The sequence below is a fragment of the Leptosomus discolor genome, chromosome 14 (genome assembly GCF_034619465.1).
Source record: "Leptosomus discolor isolate bLepDis1 chromosome 14, bLepDis1.hap2, whole genome shotgun sequence".
Taxonomy (NCBI): domain Eukaryota; kingdom Metazoa; phylum Chordata; class Aves; order Leptosomiformes; family Leptosomidae; genus Leptosomus; species Leptosomus discolor.
In genome coordinates, this window is record NC_141404.1 from 3,231,455 (window position 1) to 3,249,111 (window position 17,657).

Sequence of the window (17,657 nt, forward strand, 5' to 3'; positions counted from 1 at the left end):
CACCCCCCTCCCCATCTTCGCGCCACGGCCTCGCGGCGCGGCTGAGGGGGAGCCTCCGCCGGCGCCATCTTGCCCGCTTCCCCCGGCGGTGCAGGGCGGAGGGGGGGGGGGGCGAACCGGGACGGGCCATACTGTGGGGCCCGCAGGGCCGGCGCTGGGTTTCAGCTTCCCCCCCTCCTAAAGAAAGAGCACGATGGGCGGGTAACGTCCCCCACCAGGGTTGGGAGAGTCCCGATGTCCTCAAGGTGCCGGGTTTGGGAGCTCCCATGCCTGCATCAGAGGGATGGCGGACTGGAGCGCTGTGCTGGGCACCACCGCCACAGCAACGGGTCTTCACCATCCCCGTCGGGCACCGGGATACCAGCTAGGCTTTGGCATCAGAGCCAGCAGTGTTTCTAGAGAAAGAAGCATTTCAGGAAATTAAATTAAGAAAAGAATCAGTGGTCTCTCAGTTCCCTTATACTCAAGAGCGTATGCAATTTGCCCAGTGCCCTGCCAGGGCCCTCCTCGCAGCACCCAGAGCTTAAACTGGATGAAGATTCATTTGACATCTGCAGCAAGATGCTAATTGTAGTCACCTTGTCTAAAAGCTCAGCTTTGTCACAGGACAGCACCTGTGAGAAAACTTGGGTCCTTTCACTGCTTTGACAAAGTTACAGCCACCCTGCACACACACAGGAGGATAAAGCTCCTGCCAGGGTCGCCCCCCTAAATAAAAACAAACATGTTTGTAAAACAAAAAGCATGTTTTCCCACTAACTGGGTAGCTAGAACCTGGTTTAAATTACATTTTTCAGCGTGCCCAAGATGAACAGCATTTGATGGATCAGAATTTTAGCATTTAGCATCAAGGTACAAATGGGGTACCTTCTGCTGCGGCTTTTCCTCACAAAAAGCAATTAATTATTCCTGGACTGCAGGGTGCATTGCACCCCAGCAGACACATCTGTCTGTGCTGGCCTTACCTTGAAAGCAGACGAAAAGCCACAGCTGCCAGGACAGCTCACCAAACGTGCCTGCAAAAGGACAACATTTAATACTTCAAAACTGCAGTTTCTGACATTATGAGCTGCGTTTTCCATTTAAAATATCCACAGGCCAGTGTTGCCCTGTATCTCACAACCTTCACTCATTGCTTCTTGCGTTCCAAGACTTCATCAATTGTTTTTTGGTTTAGGGGTTTGGTTTTTTTTTTTCCTCGCTTTTTCAACAGACAGGAGCTGGGGAAGGAGAGCCATTTAACCTGGAGCTGCTGAGCAGCTGCCAGATGTAGAGCACTTCACTTGCAGCACTCACACAAAGCAGAGACATCTGTTTGCAAGATGTGAGCAGAGAGGCCATAAGCTTCTTTGTACCCTCACAGAGATGCAGCAGCGATCCTCTGCCTTTCCGAGAGTCTTTTCCAAGTTACACTTAAGTGCAAGAGAACAGACCTAACGCCTCGCCACCCCCACCATTCTCAGTCTGTATTTTTCTGCTTACAGGCTGGTGCTTCCGCAGTTGATTCAGCGTCATTGACCTTAGTAGGTTCTTGTTTTGTTTTGGGGCTTTTAGGACAAAGGGGAAGGGGGGTTTGAGCTTTTCCTTAGCCTCCTCGCAGAGAATTTCTCTCTTAGCATCAGTCTTCATCGCAGGATTTCACTGGTACAGCACAGCAGTTTAAGGCAGAACAGCTAGAAACAACACATGGCGAAGCACTGACCCATAATGCAATTAGCAGCCTTCCCCAGAAGCATTTTTCAATACCCTAGGGCACCCAGAATTCGCTGACTATTTGATTTGTGCTGCCCCAAATTCCTGACATTGCTTAAGCAAACCAGAGGACCAGGAACTAAAAGATTCTGTCTTCAGCTCCTTTTTCTAAGGCTACTGCCTTTGTTTGCATTGATCAAATCAATTTCTTTCCCACCTCTGTTTTCCTGGTCAGAGGAATGTGAATTTAAATCTCAGCTCCCAAGGGAGAGGGATTTGTTAATTTTACAATACACTATCCAAATGCTAAGAGTTGAACAAATAGTTGCTCGAAGATGAGCACCCGCGTTTTATTTCGTTTACAATGATCCAATTAGCAGTCATCTAAGGAATTCTGAAAATTTGCTGGGTGTGAATACACTGGCTCACAGAGATTTGTTGTTCTTAATCCAGATGCAATCCTGGCAAGCAGAGATGTGCAAAAAAAAAAAAAAAAAAACAACAAACCACCAAACAAAACCCCAGCACCTAGTCCAGCCAAGGTGAAGGGCACTGCTCACCCAGTGCTTGGCTGGGCAACAGCCTGCATCCATCACCGGAGAGAAGACAAATGCTACTGTCATCCAGTCTCCTGAGCTCCATCCATCACTGCTCAGCCAGGTGGTTTGTTTTTTTTTTTTTTTAAAGATGGATGTTAAAACTCACCTACCAGACCACCTGACAGCGCAGATTATCAGACATGGCACACCAAAGAAACCTTTTGATTTGATCACAACAGAGCCCTGCGAGTAGGTTTGGTTCTCTCCCAACGATCGGTCCTATGAGGCACCCCAAAAGCATCCTCTACCCTACACAGCCCCTCCGAGCCTGCTGGGAGGTTCTGCAGCACACCGGCACCTCCACACCCAGCACAGCCTCAAGGCCACCACCTCCCTCCTCCCCTGCCTTCAGCTGGATACCTTGGGAGAGACCGTGTCTGCTTTCTAGAAGCTGATGGCTTGGATATTACCCAGCTAAGCTATAAACCATATTTCTGAATCAAGGGAGGGAGGAGTCATTTTATAATTTCTTGGGAGCGCTCTGGAAAATAGTATTCCCCATGTCTGGGAACGAGAGTGCCTTAAAAAAGGCAGAGAACACATCGTATCTATGGGAAGGGCTGCGCGAGTAGGTAGCACCCTCCTTGTTTTCGCAAATATTGCTGCCTGGCTGTGGCTTGGCCGTCTGCAGGAAATAGGCACCGACTCATTTTGTCACAGTCCTGTTCCTCCTGAGTCATGAAGCTTAGATGGAAAGACTCGCTGAGTTCAGTTTGTTTCCCTGTTTCTAACTATGCTCTCGGTTCTAGGTCAGCCTGCAACGACCAACAGATCTGTTGCATCAGCTTCAGCACGGGGTTATCTCCAACCAGCCTTCAAACAAAGAGACAAGAGGCTTGTTGGAATACCCAGCGTTTAACAGGTCACTGCACAGACAAATGTCTCAAGCTGGATGAGAGGGGGAGGGTTTGAACAAACACTGCCCTGGAACAAGAGCCGGCAGGAGCACCTTTTGCTTTGTTCGCAGATTCTCTTTGCTTTGCCATGTTTGTGTGCGGTCCTGTCCTGCCAAGTCCACGTAACACCCAGTTAACATCCATCACCTTCCATTTACAGATGTGGTTTGCCCTTTGAGTCGCCTTCAGACAAAAATGGTTGAACCGGACGGCAAAGTCATGCCATTTTAGGGAATTTGAACAGCTACACAGTTAGTGCCAAACACCCCATTTAGTGCCAAACACCCCGTTCCTCTGTGCTGCCTACTGGGCCCTAGAGCGGGTTGCCCTTTGCCGCACTAAGCTCCTGTACAAACAGAGAGGCAGGACACACATCACGCCTGGACAGGCACTTAGTGAGCACACGGGAACGGCTCGAGTCGGTCACAGGTCACTACAGAGCAGGCTCGCAAATTGAAGCGGATTTCAGTCCAGGAGAAAAGATGCCGTGTTCTGCATGCTGCGGGGCGTAAAGAAAGATTTGGTACCAACCCTGCCCCGTACAGCTAAGCAGAAGCTGGAAGAGGCGCAGGGGAAGGAGCAAAGTGCAACCAGCGAAGAGCACCTTCTTCCCTTCCCAGTTTGGTGCCGATCGGGACTGACCCTGGATCAGCAATAGCCAGTTAACTCCAGTGCTGGGTGGGACCCTCACCCAGTTGCTAAACCAAGAAGGGCTGAGAGGACCTGGAGGAGGCTCGGCCTGCGCCACTCACTAACACTACGACCGATATCTTCCCTCACAGAGCAGCTCTTCACCAACACCAGCCCCCTCACTTGCCATATCCTTGCCTGCCTGCTGTCAGCAAGCCCTGGAAGAGGTTCTGCTGTCAGACCACACACTGTCTTTCGCTTGACCTTATCTAACAAGTCCAATCCTTAAAGATTTTACTCACCAGGGAAGTTTCATCGGAGGAAAGGCACGGGGACTGCTAGGTTTCACAGAGGCTTTTATTGTCTCATTAAGTTCTCCTTAACGAGAACGTCCTCACCTGCTGTAGTCTCCCTCCCATTCATCTGTACCCACCATCATGCTGCTGGTACTTTCAAGGCTGTCTTAGCTCCCACCCTTCCCTCTTAACTATTCTGAGCCCAGTTTCTCTTCCCATGCTCTCATCCAGGTCCCAAGGACAAAATACCTTCTCTTGAGCTACCGCTTGCCATGTCCTCCTTGGCTGGTTTCCTCCCTGGTACCTCTGCAGCTTCTCCCAGCTCCAGAGTCACCTGCTGTGCTCTCTCCTCCCAAGCAAGGCAGCGACAGCTCTTGTTGAGATCCCTGTTTTACGTGCTTGCTCGACAGTGTAGAACTGCCGGGCTCAGCAATGATCCACGGCTGTCGAGGACCTGCTGCGTGCTGCAAGTCACCCCAGGCTTTAACTCCTTGAGATTCTCGAGACATCCTCATCCAAGATCCTCTCTTTGTTACAGAAGCAGCTGGGTCACAAGACCCAGTTGCACCATGGGTGTCCCTCAGCGTGATTAAAACACCAGAGTTATTTTCTCTTGCACTAAAGATACAAGAACACCTTACCATCCTGCCAGGCCCTAGTCTGACCAGAACTGTAACGCTGATCCGGTGCCACTTAGGCCTGTGATTGAATCAGGACAGGACACTGCAATTGCATTCTGCCACTTCTCTTTTCAGCATACGGAGGTCTGTCATCCCTCACCCAAACTGGCCCCGTGACATAATTCTTCCCGTCTGTGCCAGCTAGTGAAGTATCACCGTCCCTTGCTACCTTCCTTGGAGGGCAGCTCTGGCCAGCGCAGTTTCTACACTCAGAAGGCGCAGTCTGTGACAAAACCTCTAGCCCAAAATCACCTCCTGAGTCTTTCTGAGCTCTTCACCAAGATGTTTTGGTGACTCTGTATTTACCTTGCCCAACACCAAAGTACTAATGACCTCATCAGGCTGCTCCCCCTGGCCTGCTAACTCATACCAAACGCTCCGACTAGCTAAACGCGCTTATTCTCTCAGCTAAGGCTCCCCCATGCACAGCCTGAACCCCGCACGCCCCGGTGGCTCTGCCTGAACCCCGCACGCCCCGATGGCTCTGCCTGAACCCCGCACGCCCCAACGGCTCTGCCCGCCCCATCCCGCTGTTTGTACGAGCGCGGCTGCCGGATCGGCCCCTCCGCGGGACCAATGAGGGCCTCGCGCCGGCGGGGCGGTGGGTTCAGCACCTTTCTCAATGACTGCAAATACCAAGGGGGGGCGGGGGGGGGGATGTTCAGGCTGTTCCACCCATCTGACCGCATCTGAAAGAGCCTTGAGAGCAAAGCTGAGTCAGAGGGGGGGCACAGCTGCCAAAAGAGTCGTTCAACCTCTTTGGATTGTTTGCATGCCTTTGGGAAAAAAAAAAAAAAAATTCCTTTTTTTTTTTTTTCTTTCAGTCAAGCTTTTCTAGCTAAGTGCGTGACAAACGCAAGTATCAGAGAGAATGAACAGCCTGCCTCCTAGTTGGGCATGAGGGACTATCACAACTATCACTGCGATAATGAGATAGTCTGAACATGAGGGAATTGGATACAACGGGCGATTTGTCTTGGAACCAGTCCCTTGGCAGCCTGACCTCGTATTGATGTCAGCACGGCTTCTCGTTGCACAAAGGCTGGGGATCGCACCCAGGATGTCAGACCCATCTCTGTCTCACAGCAATGGCCATTACCATCGATAAAACATTCGCTCCCCCCTTTTTTTTGCTCCCAACGGTATTCCAGGCAGTGCTCTCGGGAATGGCTGGCTGCAAGCTTTCTCGGGCCCCTCTCCGTCATGCAGGGAGACGTTCGACTTTGTAAAGACACGTTGTTTGGCTCAGGCATAATAACGTGCCGCTTGGAGTGGAGGTAACTTCTGGGAGGGATATTGCAAGATAAGCGGCGTGGTCTCAGGTCTGGAGTCGGATGGGGTCAGCTGATGAAACAGAGCTGCTGCATGAAAGGCGTGCTGGGCTTGGCTGGGATGCCCAGGAGGAGATGGGGCTCTGCAGGTTAATTACCTACCGGTATTCCAGTCGTAATTCCTTAGATCACCCAGACACTCTGCTTCATTTAAATCATGCTGTCCTATGGGAACCCTGTACCCACCGAGTCCTGACCTTCAAGGGTGCCGGGCTGAGGAGAGAGGCACGACAGGAGTCCAAGGCCTTGATCCAACACGCTCAGAGACTCTTGTCACAAGGAATTACGTGGGCTCTGCAAACAGATAAGGAAAACCAGAAAGAGCAAACGCCGGTCTGCCCAACCTTGACACGGCAATCGATGCTGCAGTTTACCACCCGGAGCAAGTAAATAGCCCTGGAGTTGCGTGCTGCATAGCAAACATTGCAGTTTTATCTGGATGACAGGCAGCAATTTGTGGCAAAGGGTAAATCTCTCTGTTCGCTCATGCTTGACATATGGATGGTCTCGTTACATTCCCTGTTCTCAGCGGGTTTATGCATGAATTTAAGGTTAAGTACATGCATGCCTGTAGGATCACGACCTTCATTTAATATTGCATGGCCCAGCAGACCCATAATTAATCCCCAACATGTTCAAGTGACAGCTCTCGCTTGGTAGCGTCATCCACGCAGACTAGTGAGCTACGTGTAAATTCGTCCGTTCAGGTTGGGAGTCAGAAATTTTCCAGCCCCCGGAGCAGTGAGGCTCCAGGGCAGGTTTCTGGCAGAAGGAAAGGGACAAATGGAGGTGGCTTGGGTCATTTTACAGGCAGATTGGGCAAGCCAGGAGAGAGAGGTGCGATACAGTCACCTGCTCGTTCAGCTCCCTAGGATGGGAATGGCAGCACCTCAACGCTGCCGTTCCCTTTTACGCGACCAACATTTTCTACTTATGAAAATCAAAGCAGTTTAGAGGCTGATCAAACCTGGGAAGAAAACCCCCACCATCTCCATCCTGAGCAGATGTGAAACTTGACCGGACCCAGCTCAGCCACACTTGCTCTTCTTTCTTCTCTGAACAACCAATCTTCAAATGTACTAAAAGATCCAAAACCCACCGATACGCCAGAACTGCGGGCTGGCAATGGGACCCACATGGGCAGAGTGTCCCAGGCCAGTCCCCACACCCAGGTCAAGTCCTGATCATGAGAGTTGCTGCTAATGGCAGCGGTTTGCTTCCAAATTCTGGGTGTTTAATCTTTTTATCTCGTTGTTCTATTACCGAAGCTGAGCATGCTTGGTCAGGTTGGATCAACAAGCGTTTTATCACACAGGCAACACAACAGGCTGGGTATGTTTTACATAAGTTTATTGGGATTTAATATTCATTCACCAACAGTACAAAATGTCAGATCTCTGCTATTTAAGGGCTGGAAACATGTCAGACACGAACACAGACAAGCATTACTCAGAAATAGTTACGCTGTACATCAAACCTGAGTAACTGGAGCACAACCAATAATTTCTCTTGCCACACATCTGGGGAGAGAAAAGATGAGTGTCTTAACTAGCTATTCCAGACCCTACAAAAATACATACAGCCATTTCATTTAAGCCTATTTCTTTAAAACATGCAGGTGTAAGAGTGCCTCTGGATGGATCCCACTGCACCTTCAAGCTGCTTTTTTAGAATTATTTTCTCCTTAAGCTTTAGCAGCCCATGGAATGATCCATGGGAAAGGATCTTTGCATTTTCTTTACTGATTTTACTACAAGGGACTTACGGAATAGCTCTCCCCTCCCTCCTTTTCTCCTCAGGACAGCCAAAACGCTGTCAGAGCCGTACACCTCTGGCACAGCCACACTCCGGTGGTGCAGCTGCACCCAATTTTGCCCCCCTGGTGGAACCCCGGCAAGGATGAGCTGCCAGGAAAGTCTGGTAAAGGCCAGGAAGAAAATTTCCCCTGGGCTCACCATGCGCAAAAGCACTGCAGGCAGATGGACCCCATGGAGATGCAAAGATTTCTCCCCCAAAGGCCTCCCCTGAGCGCGTACAAGGTGACCCTGGGCTGGGTGGCAGCATGGAGAGCGCCCAAGATCTCCCTCCTTGGGAGCCCCAGGAGGAGAGGAAAGGGAAGAGAGCTCTGCCAGCGGAGTTGCACACCCGGCGAATGTTGTAAAGGGCGCCCTGTTAAAAAGTGGAAGCTGTGACAGATCAGCAGCTCTGAGGCAGCCAAGGCTGACAACTGGCAGCCACCACCCAGGCTGTGGTTGCCCTCCCGGCACGGCCAGCCAGGGAGACATTTTGCCAGGTATGATGGACCGTAGGGGATGGAACAGGTACAGGGAAACAAAGCAGCCAAGGAAGTGGAACAAGGATCAAAACGTACCTTGACTTTCCACCCTGCTGCAGCTCCAGATGGTTGTTTAATTTCCATAATATATTAAGTCCTAGTAGGTTTGAGATACCTCCAAATCATCAAATCGCACTTCATTAGCATGCACAGCCCTTTGCAGCCCCCAGTCCTGTGACTCTAGCTCTGAAATGTGGGGAAATTGCAGAGAAAAGAACTGCCCCCTCCACACGGGCGCCTGCTCAGACCCTCGGGACCTCTGCTTCCGAAGGAGACCTGGATTTTCGTCTGTTGGTCAGGCTGCCCAGGACCGACTCCTCGCTGAAGGCCCCTTCAAAGGTTGACAGGATGGACTGGCGAAACTTCTCCTTGAAATCCGGCCCCACAAATACGTACAGGATGGGGTTGATGCAGCTGTTGAAGAAAGCAAGGCTGGAAACCAAGGGGATCCCTATGTAAAGGGCCATTTTCATCTCATGACTGGAAGAGTTTTTGGATATTTCCAGCAAGGAGAAGACGTGATAGGGGAAGTAACAGAGGAAAAATGAGACTGTGACAACAATGATAATTCTGTATGGCTTCGCAGAGTTGGCTAACTGCCTTCTTTTCAGCTTGACAGCAACGATGCTGTAGCAGATGAGAATCACCGTGAACGGGATGAGGAACCCGCATAAGAATCGCGTTATGATCATCACCTTATGCCGCATCCTCCACAGCCTCCGCGTTGCCTCGGACGTGTAGTCATCGGACAGCGCAAAATTATTATAGCAGCTGGTGACGTTCCTGGAACCCACCACAGTGTCCCGAAAGACAAGGTACGGGGAGCTGAGGAGGAGAGCCAGGACCCACGTCCCCACTGCGATCCTGGCTGCCAGCTCCGGAGTCCTGCGGTTATGAGACCAGACGGGAAAGGCCACAGAAACGCAGCGGTCCATGCTGATGACCGTCAGGAGGAAGACACTGGCGAACATGTTGAGGAACGCGATGGTGCTGTTCAGCTTGCACAGGAGCTTCCCAAACGGCCAGTGGAAGCCCAGGGCGGTGTAGGCAATGCTGAGGGGCAGGAAAAAGGTGAAGATGAAGTCAGCAATGGCCAGGTTGAGGAACCAGACGGAGTTCACCGTCTTCTTCATCTTGAAGCCTGCAATCCAGATGACGAGGCCGTTCCCCGTCACCCCCAGCAAACAGGCGATGCTGTAGACCACCATGGAGAGGACGTGCATGCTCTTCTGGAGGCCAGAGTAGTAGTCGTGGGCTGTGGCGTTCTCAGACTGCACGGTGGGGGAACTGGCAGAGAAGGGTGAAGAGGAAGAAGAGACACTCTCCATCACGAGCAAGCCGGAGTCCTGAAATCATAACAGCACACACCGCTATTGCCTGCAGCTCCCACGGCTTGGGGAGGTGAAAATCTTTGCTAGCAACTGTACAAAAAATGTATATATAAAGCCAGAATTTCCACTTCATATCACTTCGTAATGACCGTCCTTCTCTATAGCATCTTCAGGGCTTCAGAACAGCAGATAAATATTTGTAACAGCCGAGGAATTTAAGCCATCTGAGCAAGATCCCAGGGAACCAAGACACAGGGAAGAGGAGAGGCTGTGAATATCCTGGGTTGATCTGATCCTGAACATCTCCCAGAAGGGATGGTACCAACAGGTTAGGGAGACATTTGAACAGAAGCTCAGCCACCATGGGGACAACTCTGAGTCCCACTGCTACCAGCGGAAACCCAGGGATCCAGCAGGACACAACCAATTATGCATCTCATGGGAAGTCCCTGGCTCCCTGCAAAGCTTGTCACCCACCCTGACCGCCAGCCCACTGTCACTGAGAGGCAGCAGCAGAGCCATGGACACCCAAATCCCTCAGCCATGATGAGTCCTCTTGGGATGACCAACGACAGAATAAGCACAAAACCCATCTAGATTGATAAGGATTGAGTCAAAAGACGGTTCAACAAGTACCTTCCAGGGACGTGCTCTCTAATCGCCGCACTCCTTCACCGCTCTGCCCGCAGCGGGTGGTCTCGCCTCCTGGCTGACTCCCCTTTGAGACGCCGCTCCTCTCCAGGGTGACTCACGCTGCCTCATTCCATTTTCCCATGGCTTGGCATCACGAGGAATTTAGTAGGATCCCTTATTCCCTAATCTTCTTCCTCAATCTGTGGTGTGTTGATTTAACCCCTGACGCCCTGGCCGTCGCAGGCTCACGGTTGGCCAAACCCATCTGCTAACGGGGAGTCGAAGCACCAGGAAAACCCGGCCCCTCTCCTGCCCGCACCACTCACCCCCCCAAGGCAGCGTCCTTCCTCCCAAGCACCCGGCCACCCTGCCGGGCACCGGGGCTGCCCTGCCGCGGGGAGGGGGGATGGAGAAGGCTCCGCTCCCCGTGCCACACCGGTGCTGCCACCCCGTGCCGCGGCCTGCCATGCCTGCTCGCCTCGAGCAGCCCGGCCGGGGCGGAGGGCACTGGGGGTGGCTGGCAGCGCTCCCTGCCCGCTGGTTCCTCTCCTCTGGGGGAGGTGAGAGGCACCCCCGGGTCTCTGGGAACACCCCAGGGCTGGGGGAGAGCCCCCCTGGGGCGCACGGCAGGCAGAGCTGGAGCTGCGGTGTGACGGCAGCGGGGTGACGACAGAGGGGTGACGACAGAGCAGGGGTGACGGCAGCGGAGCCCCCGCCCGCTAAGGGCAAGGTCACCCGTGCCCCCCAGCGCCACGTGCTGCCAGCCCCGCCTCAGCGCGGGCCAATAGGACTCGAGGTGAGGGAAGAACGCGCCGCTGATTGGCCCAGATACATCCGGAGCGGGGTTCCCCACAGCTAGCTTTACCGGGGAGGAGCGAGGCGTTGATTGGTCGAGGCGCGGAGGGGCGTGTCTGAGTGGTCTATGGTAGGAGCGCGGGCTCCCGCGCGGTGGCGGAGCGCGACCGGGACCGGGCTGCGGTGCGGCAGGCGGGTAGGGGCCGTGCGGGGCCCGGAGCGGGGCGAAGCCGGGACAGGGCGTGCGGGGCCGGGAAGGGCAGGCCGTGCCGTGCCGTGCCGTGCCGTGCCGTGCCGTGCCGTGCCGTGCCGTGCCGTGCCGTGCCGTGCCGTGCCGTGCCGTGCCGTGCCGTGCCGTGCCGTGCCGTGCCGTGCCGTGCCGTGCCGCTGCGGGATGAGAGCCGGGAAGGGGAGCGAGTCAGCGGGAACCTCTCAGAAATGTGGGTGGTGCTGGAGCCGGGATCCGGGGGAGCGCAGAGCCAGGCGGGGATGGAGCCTCAGGGCTGGGATTTGGGTGGAAGTAGGGGTCTTATCCTGGCTGGGGAAGGGGGAGCTCTGGCCACCCTCGAGCCTTCTGCAGGTTTGCCTGGGTGCCAGTACTGCTGTGACCTGTGCTGGGCGACACCCACACGGGACTGAGCCATCCTGCTCCAAGCCCCAGTGCTGCCCCCTCCCCTTTCCCTCGCAGCCTTTTCCCTATCCCAGGATTCCCTCCCTGCTAGCGAGGCCCCGGCCTTGGGCAGGAGGGTGGCCGAGCATCCCTGCGCAGCGAGGGCAGTGCTCAGCAGGCCCACACTGAACAGACTTCAGCAGCTTGGCGCAAGCAAACTAAGGGCAGTTGCTTAATAACCTGCTCACGGCCCTTCACTGGCCTTGCAGGGTTAATGGGTAAAAAGATGCATTGTTCTCAGTCAAGGCAGAAGCTGGGCTGTCATGCCTGCCCAGGAGCTTGTGCTCTGCATTATAATGCCAGCAGCGGTGGCACTGATGGGGCCAGAGGGCTGCTGCCAGGTCTGGGCATCACACGTGTCGTGGAGTTAAGCTGAGGCCTCTCAGGGCCCAGCTCCACAAGCCGTGGTAGCCTCAGTTAGGCTTTGGGGCAGGACCCTGACCTTGTGGCTACACACAAGGGAAAGCAGCCGAGAGGTTTAAGTGTGCTGGGGAATGCAACGTGCATTAAAATTGAGGTCTGATCACTTCACTGCCCTGGAAATTAAGCAACGGTTTTAATAAGATGCTCTTCTGTCTGTGAGGGTGTTTGCTAGCATTTCCTAGAAGCCCCAAGACTCATGGATATACAGGAGCGAGAGGGAATGGCAGCGCTCATGTTGGTCCACATGCAGGTTCCCCCTGTCCCCAAGTGTCTGGCCAGGTGCTGCAGAGCTGGGTGGGGGGAGCCCAGGCAGGGCAGTGATGGGAGAGTATCAGAAATTATCAAAGCACTATAATTAATGAACTGGTCTTCAATCAGCGGGGGAAGCCTGACAGTTGTCTGTGTCTTCCTCACCCAACGGGCCCCAGCCCATGGCTGGTCCCTCCGTGCTTCCGAGGAAGACGCGGGATGGGAGCAGGCAGCACGCAGGGATGCAGTGCGGTGGCACCCAGCCCCACTGCCATCCCACAAACTCCCCTCTCCGCTGGCAGGTGACCTTGGACTCGTCAGGAGGATGGCAAACTCAACACAGGGCAACAGGGACCTTCCCAGTGCAGAGCTCTGGGCCTCCCATAACAGGATGGTAATGGAGCCGCTTGACAGCAATGACCCGGAGGTGAGAGTCCCTTCCTGGCCCCTACCCAGCAGCTGCTTCGTTCATCCCCTGGGCAGCCGTGGGGCTGTTGACCTCCTCGAGCGAGGGATATGGCAGGGAGACATTCCAAGGCTGAGCTGGTGCGACCCATCCACCCTCTGTGCCCTCTCTGCCTGCAGCAAGACAGGGAGAGGATGGGGATCCTCCGACCATCTGCAGATAACGTGGTCTTAACTTCGCATCTGTTGCTCATACCCCTCTGCTTGAGGAGCTCTGATGTCCACACCAGAGCAGCCACCCTGCCAGGCCACCTGGTCGTTGCCCTTGACTCTGGAGCCCAAATGACAGCTGAATTATCTGGCAGCTTTCTGGCAGGAAGAAACCCAAAACACAGCCTGTGACTGGACATATGAACTGTTTGGGATCAGCTGTACCGAGAAGGGATGGCATCTCCCTTCTCTAGCACCTTTCCAGGCCCCTCTCCATGCCCTGTCCCCTCTGAGGGTACATCCCCTGTGGCGGAGCATCCGTGTCTCCGTGCAGAGCCGGCATGGGTGAAGCTGTTTCTCTCCCCTCCCAAAGGTGCACAGCATCATCAAGAAGGAGAAGCAGCGGCAGAGGCTGGGGCTGGAGCTAATTGCGTCGGAGAACTTTGCCAGCCGAGCAGTCCTGGAGGCCCTGGGATCCTGCATGAACAACAAATACTCCGAGGGCTACCCAGGACAGAGGTAAGGGGCTGGGGCTGAGTTCCACCCAACCCAAACCCTCACAGGGAGGGAAAGGAACCACCCACGCCGCCAGACGTCACCTCTGGGAAGGAAGCGATGTCCTTGCCCTGGCTGCCAAGCTCCTCCAAGGCAGGATCTGACCCTCTCCGCTTCCATCCTTGGCCACACATGGAATCATCTCAGCAGCTGCTGTCCCACAAACATGGCATGACCCCGGTTTCTCCCCAGCTTGGTCACAGGGACTGTTCGAAGTGGTAAAGCTTGGGTTTAACCCCTGCCCCGTCCTTTACCGGCAGGTACTACGGCGGGACGGAGTTCGTAGATGAGCTGGAAAGGCTGTGCCAGAAGCGAGCCCTGCAGGCCTACCAGCTCGACCCCCAGAAGTGGGGTGTCAACGTCCAGCCTTACTCAGGTAATGGGGTGCTCAGGAGAGCCAGGCCGGCTGCACCAGCCCCCATGTGTCCTGGCACTCATAACCGGCCCGGTGTGCTCTCGCTGCAGGGTCACCCGCAAATTTTGCGGTGTACACGGCCCTGGTGGAGCCCCACGGCAGGATCATGGGGCTGGACCTGCCCGATGGGGGCCACCTCACCCACGGCTTCATGACGGACAAGAAGAAGATCTCTGCCACCTCCGTCTTCTTCGAGTCCATGCCCTACAAGGTAAAGAGAGCTGCTCCAGCTGGAGGCAGGATGCCGTCCTCATCGGTGTTGGTGCCTCTTAAGAGTACTGGCGTCACAGTCCTGGCACCTGCTCCTGCGAGATGTCATCTTCACCCGCACCAAGGTGGCTGAACCCTTCTCTTCCTCTCCCAGGTCAACCCCAAGACCGGCTACATCGACTACGACCAACTGGAGGAGAACGCCCGCCTCTTCCACCCCAAGCTGATCATAGCAGGTAAGGCTCAAACCCTTACCCACCTCCCTGGTGACACACCCTGGGGGAAGGTGGCTCCCTGAAGCCAGTAGCACCGTGGTAAGCCCAAACGCTTCAGCGCCAGGAGGAGACCTCTAACACACCCACACTGGCGTGAGCTTGTGGGCTGTCCCCAACTGGGCTGTCCCCATTGAAGGGGTGGACTTGGGTCTGTCCCAGGGTCCTCACGCATCTGCTCCTGTCCCCTCCACGTGCCTTCTCCCTGCAGGGGTCAGCTGCTACTCGCGCAACCTGGACTATGCCCGCATGCGGAAGATTGCTGACGCCAACAGCGCTTATCTCATGGCCGACATGGCCCACATCAGCGGGCTGGTGGCTGCCGGCGTGGTGCCCTCCCCCTTCGACTACTGCGACATCGTCTCCACCACCACCCACAAGACCTTGCGGGGCTGCAGGGCCGGCATGATCTTCTACCGCAAAGGTGCCTGACCTGGCTGGGGAGCTGGGAGGAACGCTCCCTGCAGCCCCGGGGGGACTGCGAGTTAAAGTTCCTTCCTGCTCTAGCTGGGAAGGAGGGAGGGCAGGAAGGTCTGGGGCCTCCTGGGAGCATCTAGGGAGCTTCCCAGAGCCAAACTGTGGCCCAGATTGGAAGAAGAGCAACCACCACCCCTGCTCTGAGAGGCCAGGGGGTGAAAGCAGCTCACGGGAGAAGGGCGTCTGTGCTGCCTCATGAGTGACCCTGCCCTCCCCTCCCACAGGGACCCGCAGCGTGGACCCCAAGACAGGCAAGGAAACCCTCTACAACCTGGAGAGCCTCATCAACCAGGCGGTCTTCCCCGGGCTGCAGGGAGGCCCGCACAACCACGCCATTGCAGGTACACGTCTGTGCCGGGCTGGCCGCAAGCTCCGGGAGGGCAAAGGGAGCCGGCAGAGAGAGCCTGGCTGGGCTCTGACCCCCAGCAGCAGCGCGGGGGGCTCCAGCTGCCCCGAGGGGCTCGCAGCCTGGAGATACCACGGCAAAGAGCAGTTGGCTTGATCCGGCATTGCCCGAGGAGCCACCAGGCTTGTCCCATGCTGCCTTTTGGCTCGTGGTGACACCGCCAGCCTGGTCAGGGGAAGGGACTGTCCATCAGTTTGCCCAGCTTCCAGGATGACTTCTGCTGGTGGTGCCGCACATCCCCGCCACCTCTCCCGGCGGGAGCCCCCCAAGACTCACCCCGGTCTGCCTCCCTCCCCAGGGGTCGCCGTGGCACTGCGGCAGGCCATGACGCCCGAGTTCAAGGCCTACCAGCAGCAGGTGGTGGCGAACTGCAAGGCCCTTTCGGCGGCGCTGATGGAGCTGGGCTACGACATCGTCACGGGTGAGGACAGGTCTTGGTGGTGGGATGGGGCTGACCCCCCCTGGGTGCGAGCCAGGCCACGAGGGCAGCACGTGGACGGACGCGACGGGCAGGGCTCCGCTGCCGCAATTCCTCAGGACCTCCACTTTGACGCAGGCCCCCTTCTGCCCCCAAAACCAGGGGCAGGCCCCGGTGCAATCCCAAGCCTTTTTCGCCAAAGTTTCACGTGGGAGTAGCGTTTAACCCCCCCATCCCACATCCCTCACCAAACCCTTCCCTTTGCAGGGGGCTCCGACAACCACCTGATTCTCCTGGACCTGCGCAACAGAGGCACGGACGGCGGTCGGGCCGAGCGGGTGCTGGAGATCTGCTCCATCGCTTGCAACAAGAACACGTGCCCCGGTGAGGGATCCCACAAGCTCCGCCGCGTCCTGCCCCGCACCCTGGGGATCTCCCACGGCCTGTGCGGGGCTTCCTCCAGGGCTCCCACTCCACCCTGGGCGCTGCCGAGCTGCCACACGCGGCAGTTTCGGTACCTGGTTGGGTCACGAGTGACTTGTTCTGGTGCAGGTGATGTCAGCGCCCTGCGCCCCAGCGGCCTGCGGTTTGGGACCCCGGCGCTCACCTCCCGCGGCTTCCAGCAGGATGACTTCCGCATGGTGGCCCAGTACATCCACAGAGGTGAGGCCAGGGGATGCCGACAGGGCTGAGTCTCGGCTCCAGCAGCAGCCCCGAGCCAGGGCAGCTCCTCCAGGCAAGGAGGCACAAGCTGGGCGGCTTCCCCAGCAGCTGGCGAGGGAAAAGACACACACAAGGGAGGAGTAACTGTCCCAACCTGCACGTCTGGATGTGGGAGAGGACATCTGGTCACAGCTGGGAGCAGCCAAACCCTCCCCACCGCATAGGCTGCAAGCCTGCACCTTTCCCAGTCCAGTTCCAGTTGTCCCCAGGGGTCCGACACTGGTTTCCCAGGGACAGCAAGTCCCTCAAACCCCTGCTCCTTCCCTCCCACGTGTCTCGGGGAGCAGCCCCAGCGCTGTTGCGGGGTGCCGCAGGGCTAAGCCCACAGCCCAGCCTCGCAGGCTCCCTGCAGCAGGGCTGCGAGATGCGGCAGCTGCCCGCTGCGGGCGCAGGCAGGGGCGTTGCAGGGCTGACCGAGGCGTCTCCCATCCCGGCAGGGATCGAGCTGACGCTGCGTGTGCAGAAGGACATGAGTCCCAAGGCCACGCTGAAGGAATTCAAGGAAAAACTGGAGGAGGAGAAATATCAGAGGGAGCTGAAGGCACTGAAGCAAGAGGTGGAAGCCTTCGCAGCGACCTTCCCACTCCCGGGGCTGCCTGTCCTCTAAGGGCAGGCACCCGTGCCCGCTCCGGGGGCCGCAGAAGTACCCAGGATGGAGGCACGCTGGCACCCCCAGCCCGGACCAACACCCCAGTGCCTTCTCCCAGCACCTCCCCACTGGCACTGGGTGCGGTGCAGCAGCGGCTCCTTCTTTGGCTCTTCCTCACCTCTCCCCTCCCATTTGGGGCACAGGACCCCCCTGAGCAACACCCCCCTCTGTGGGGAAACCACCCCTTTCACCCTTCAACGTTTCAAGTGGGACCAAGCACCACGTAAACCCTCAGCCCCCCGGCCAGGTTGGCTCCCGCTCTCGCTGGCGGTGGGAGCAGCAGAGGTTTGGGCAGGCCTGCCCGCCTTCACCCAGCCGGGAGGGACACGGGCTGCACCCCGCCACGGCCAGGCACGC

At 56.3% G+C, this 17,657-nt stretch overlaps 2 protein-coding genes across 2 annotated transcripts; one reads left to right on the top strand and one right to left on the bottom strand.

Moving 5' to 3' along the window:
* Positions 1 to 8,701: 8,701 nt before the first annotated feature.
* LOC104340477 (chemerin-like receptor 1) lies at positions 8,702 to 9,787 on the bottom strand. Its single transcript, XM_009960641.2, has one exon. It carries the CDS (start codon positions 9,785 to 9,787, stop codon positions 8,702 to 8,704), a length of 1,086 nt encoding a protein of 361 aa, XP_009958943.1.
* A 3,098-nt stretch (positions 9,788 to 12,885) lies between these two features.
* SHMT1 (serine hydroxymethyltransferase 1) lies at positions 12,886 to 17,258 on the top strand. Its single transcript, XM_086472932.1, has 11 exons — positions 12,886 to 12,987; positions 13,549 to 13,694; positions 13,991 to 14,106; positions 14,196 to 14,356; positions 14,510 to 14,591; positions 14,839 to 15,051; positions 15,329 to 15,445; positions 15,809 to 15,931; positions 16,196 to 16,312; positions 16,481 to 16,591; positions 17,089 to 17,258. The coding sequence occupies exons 1-11, from the start codon at positions 12,886 to 12,888 to the stop codon at positions 17,256 to 17,258; spliced, it is 1,458 nt and encodes a 485-aa protein (XP_086329058.1).
* The last annotated feature ends 399 nt before the right edge of the window (positions 17,259 to 17,657 follow it).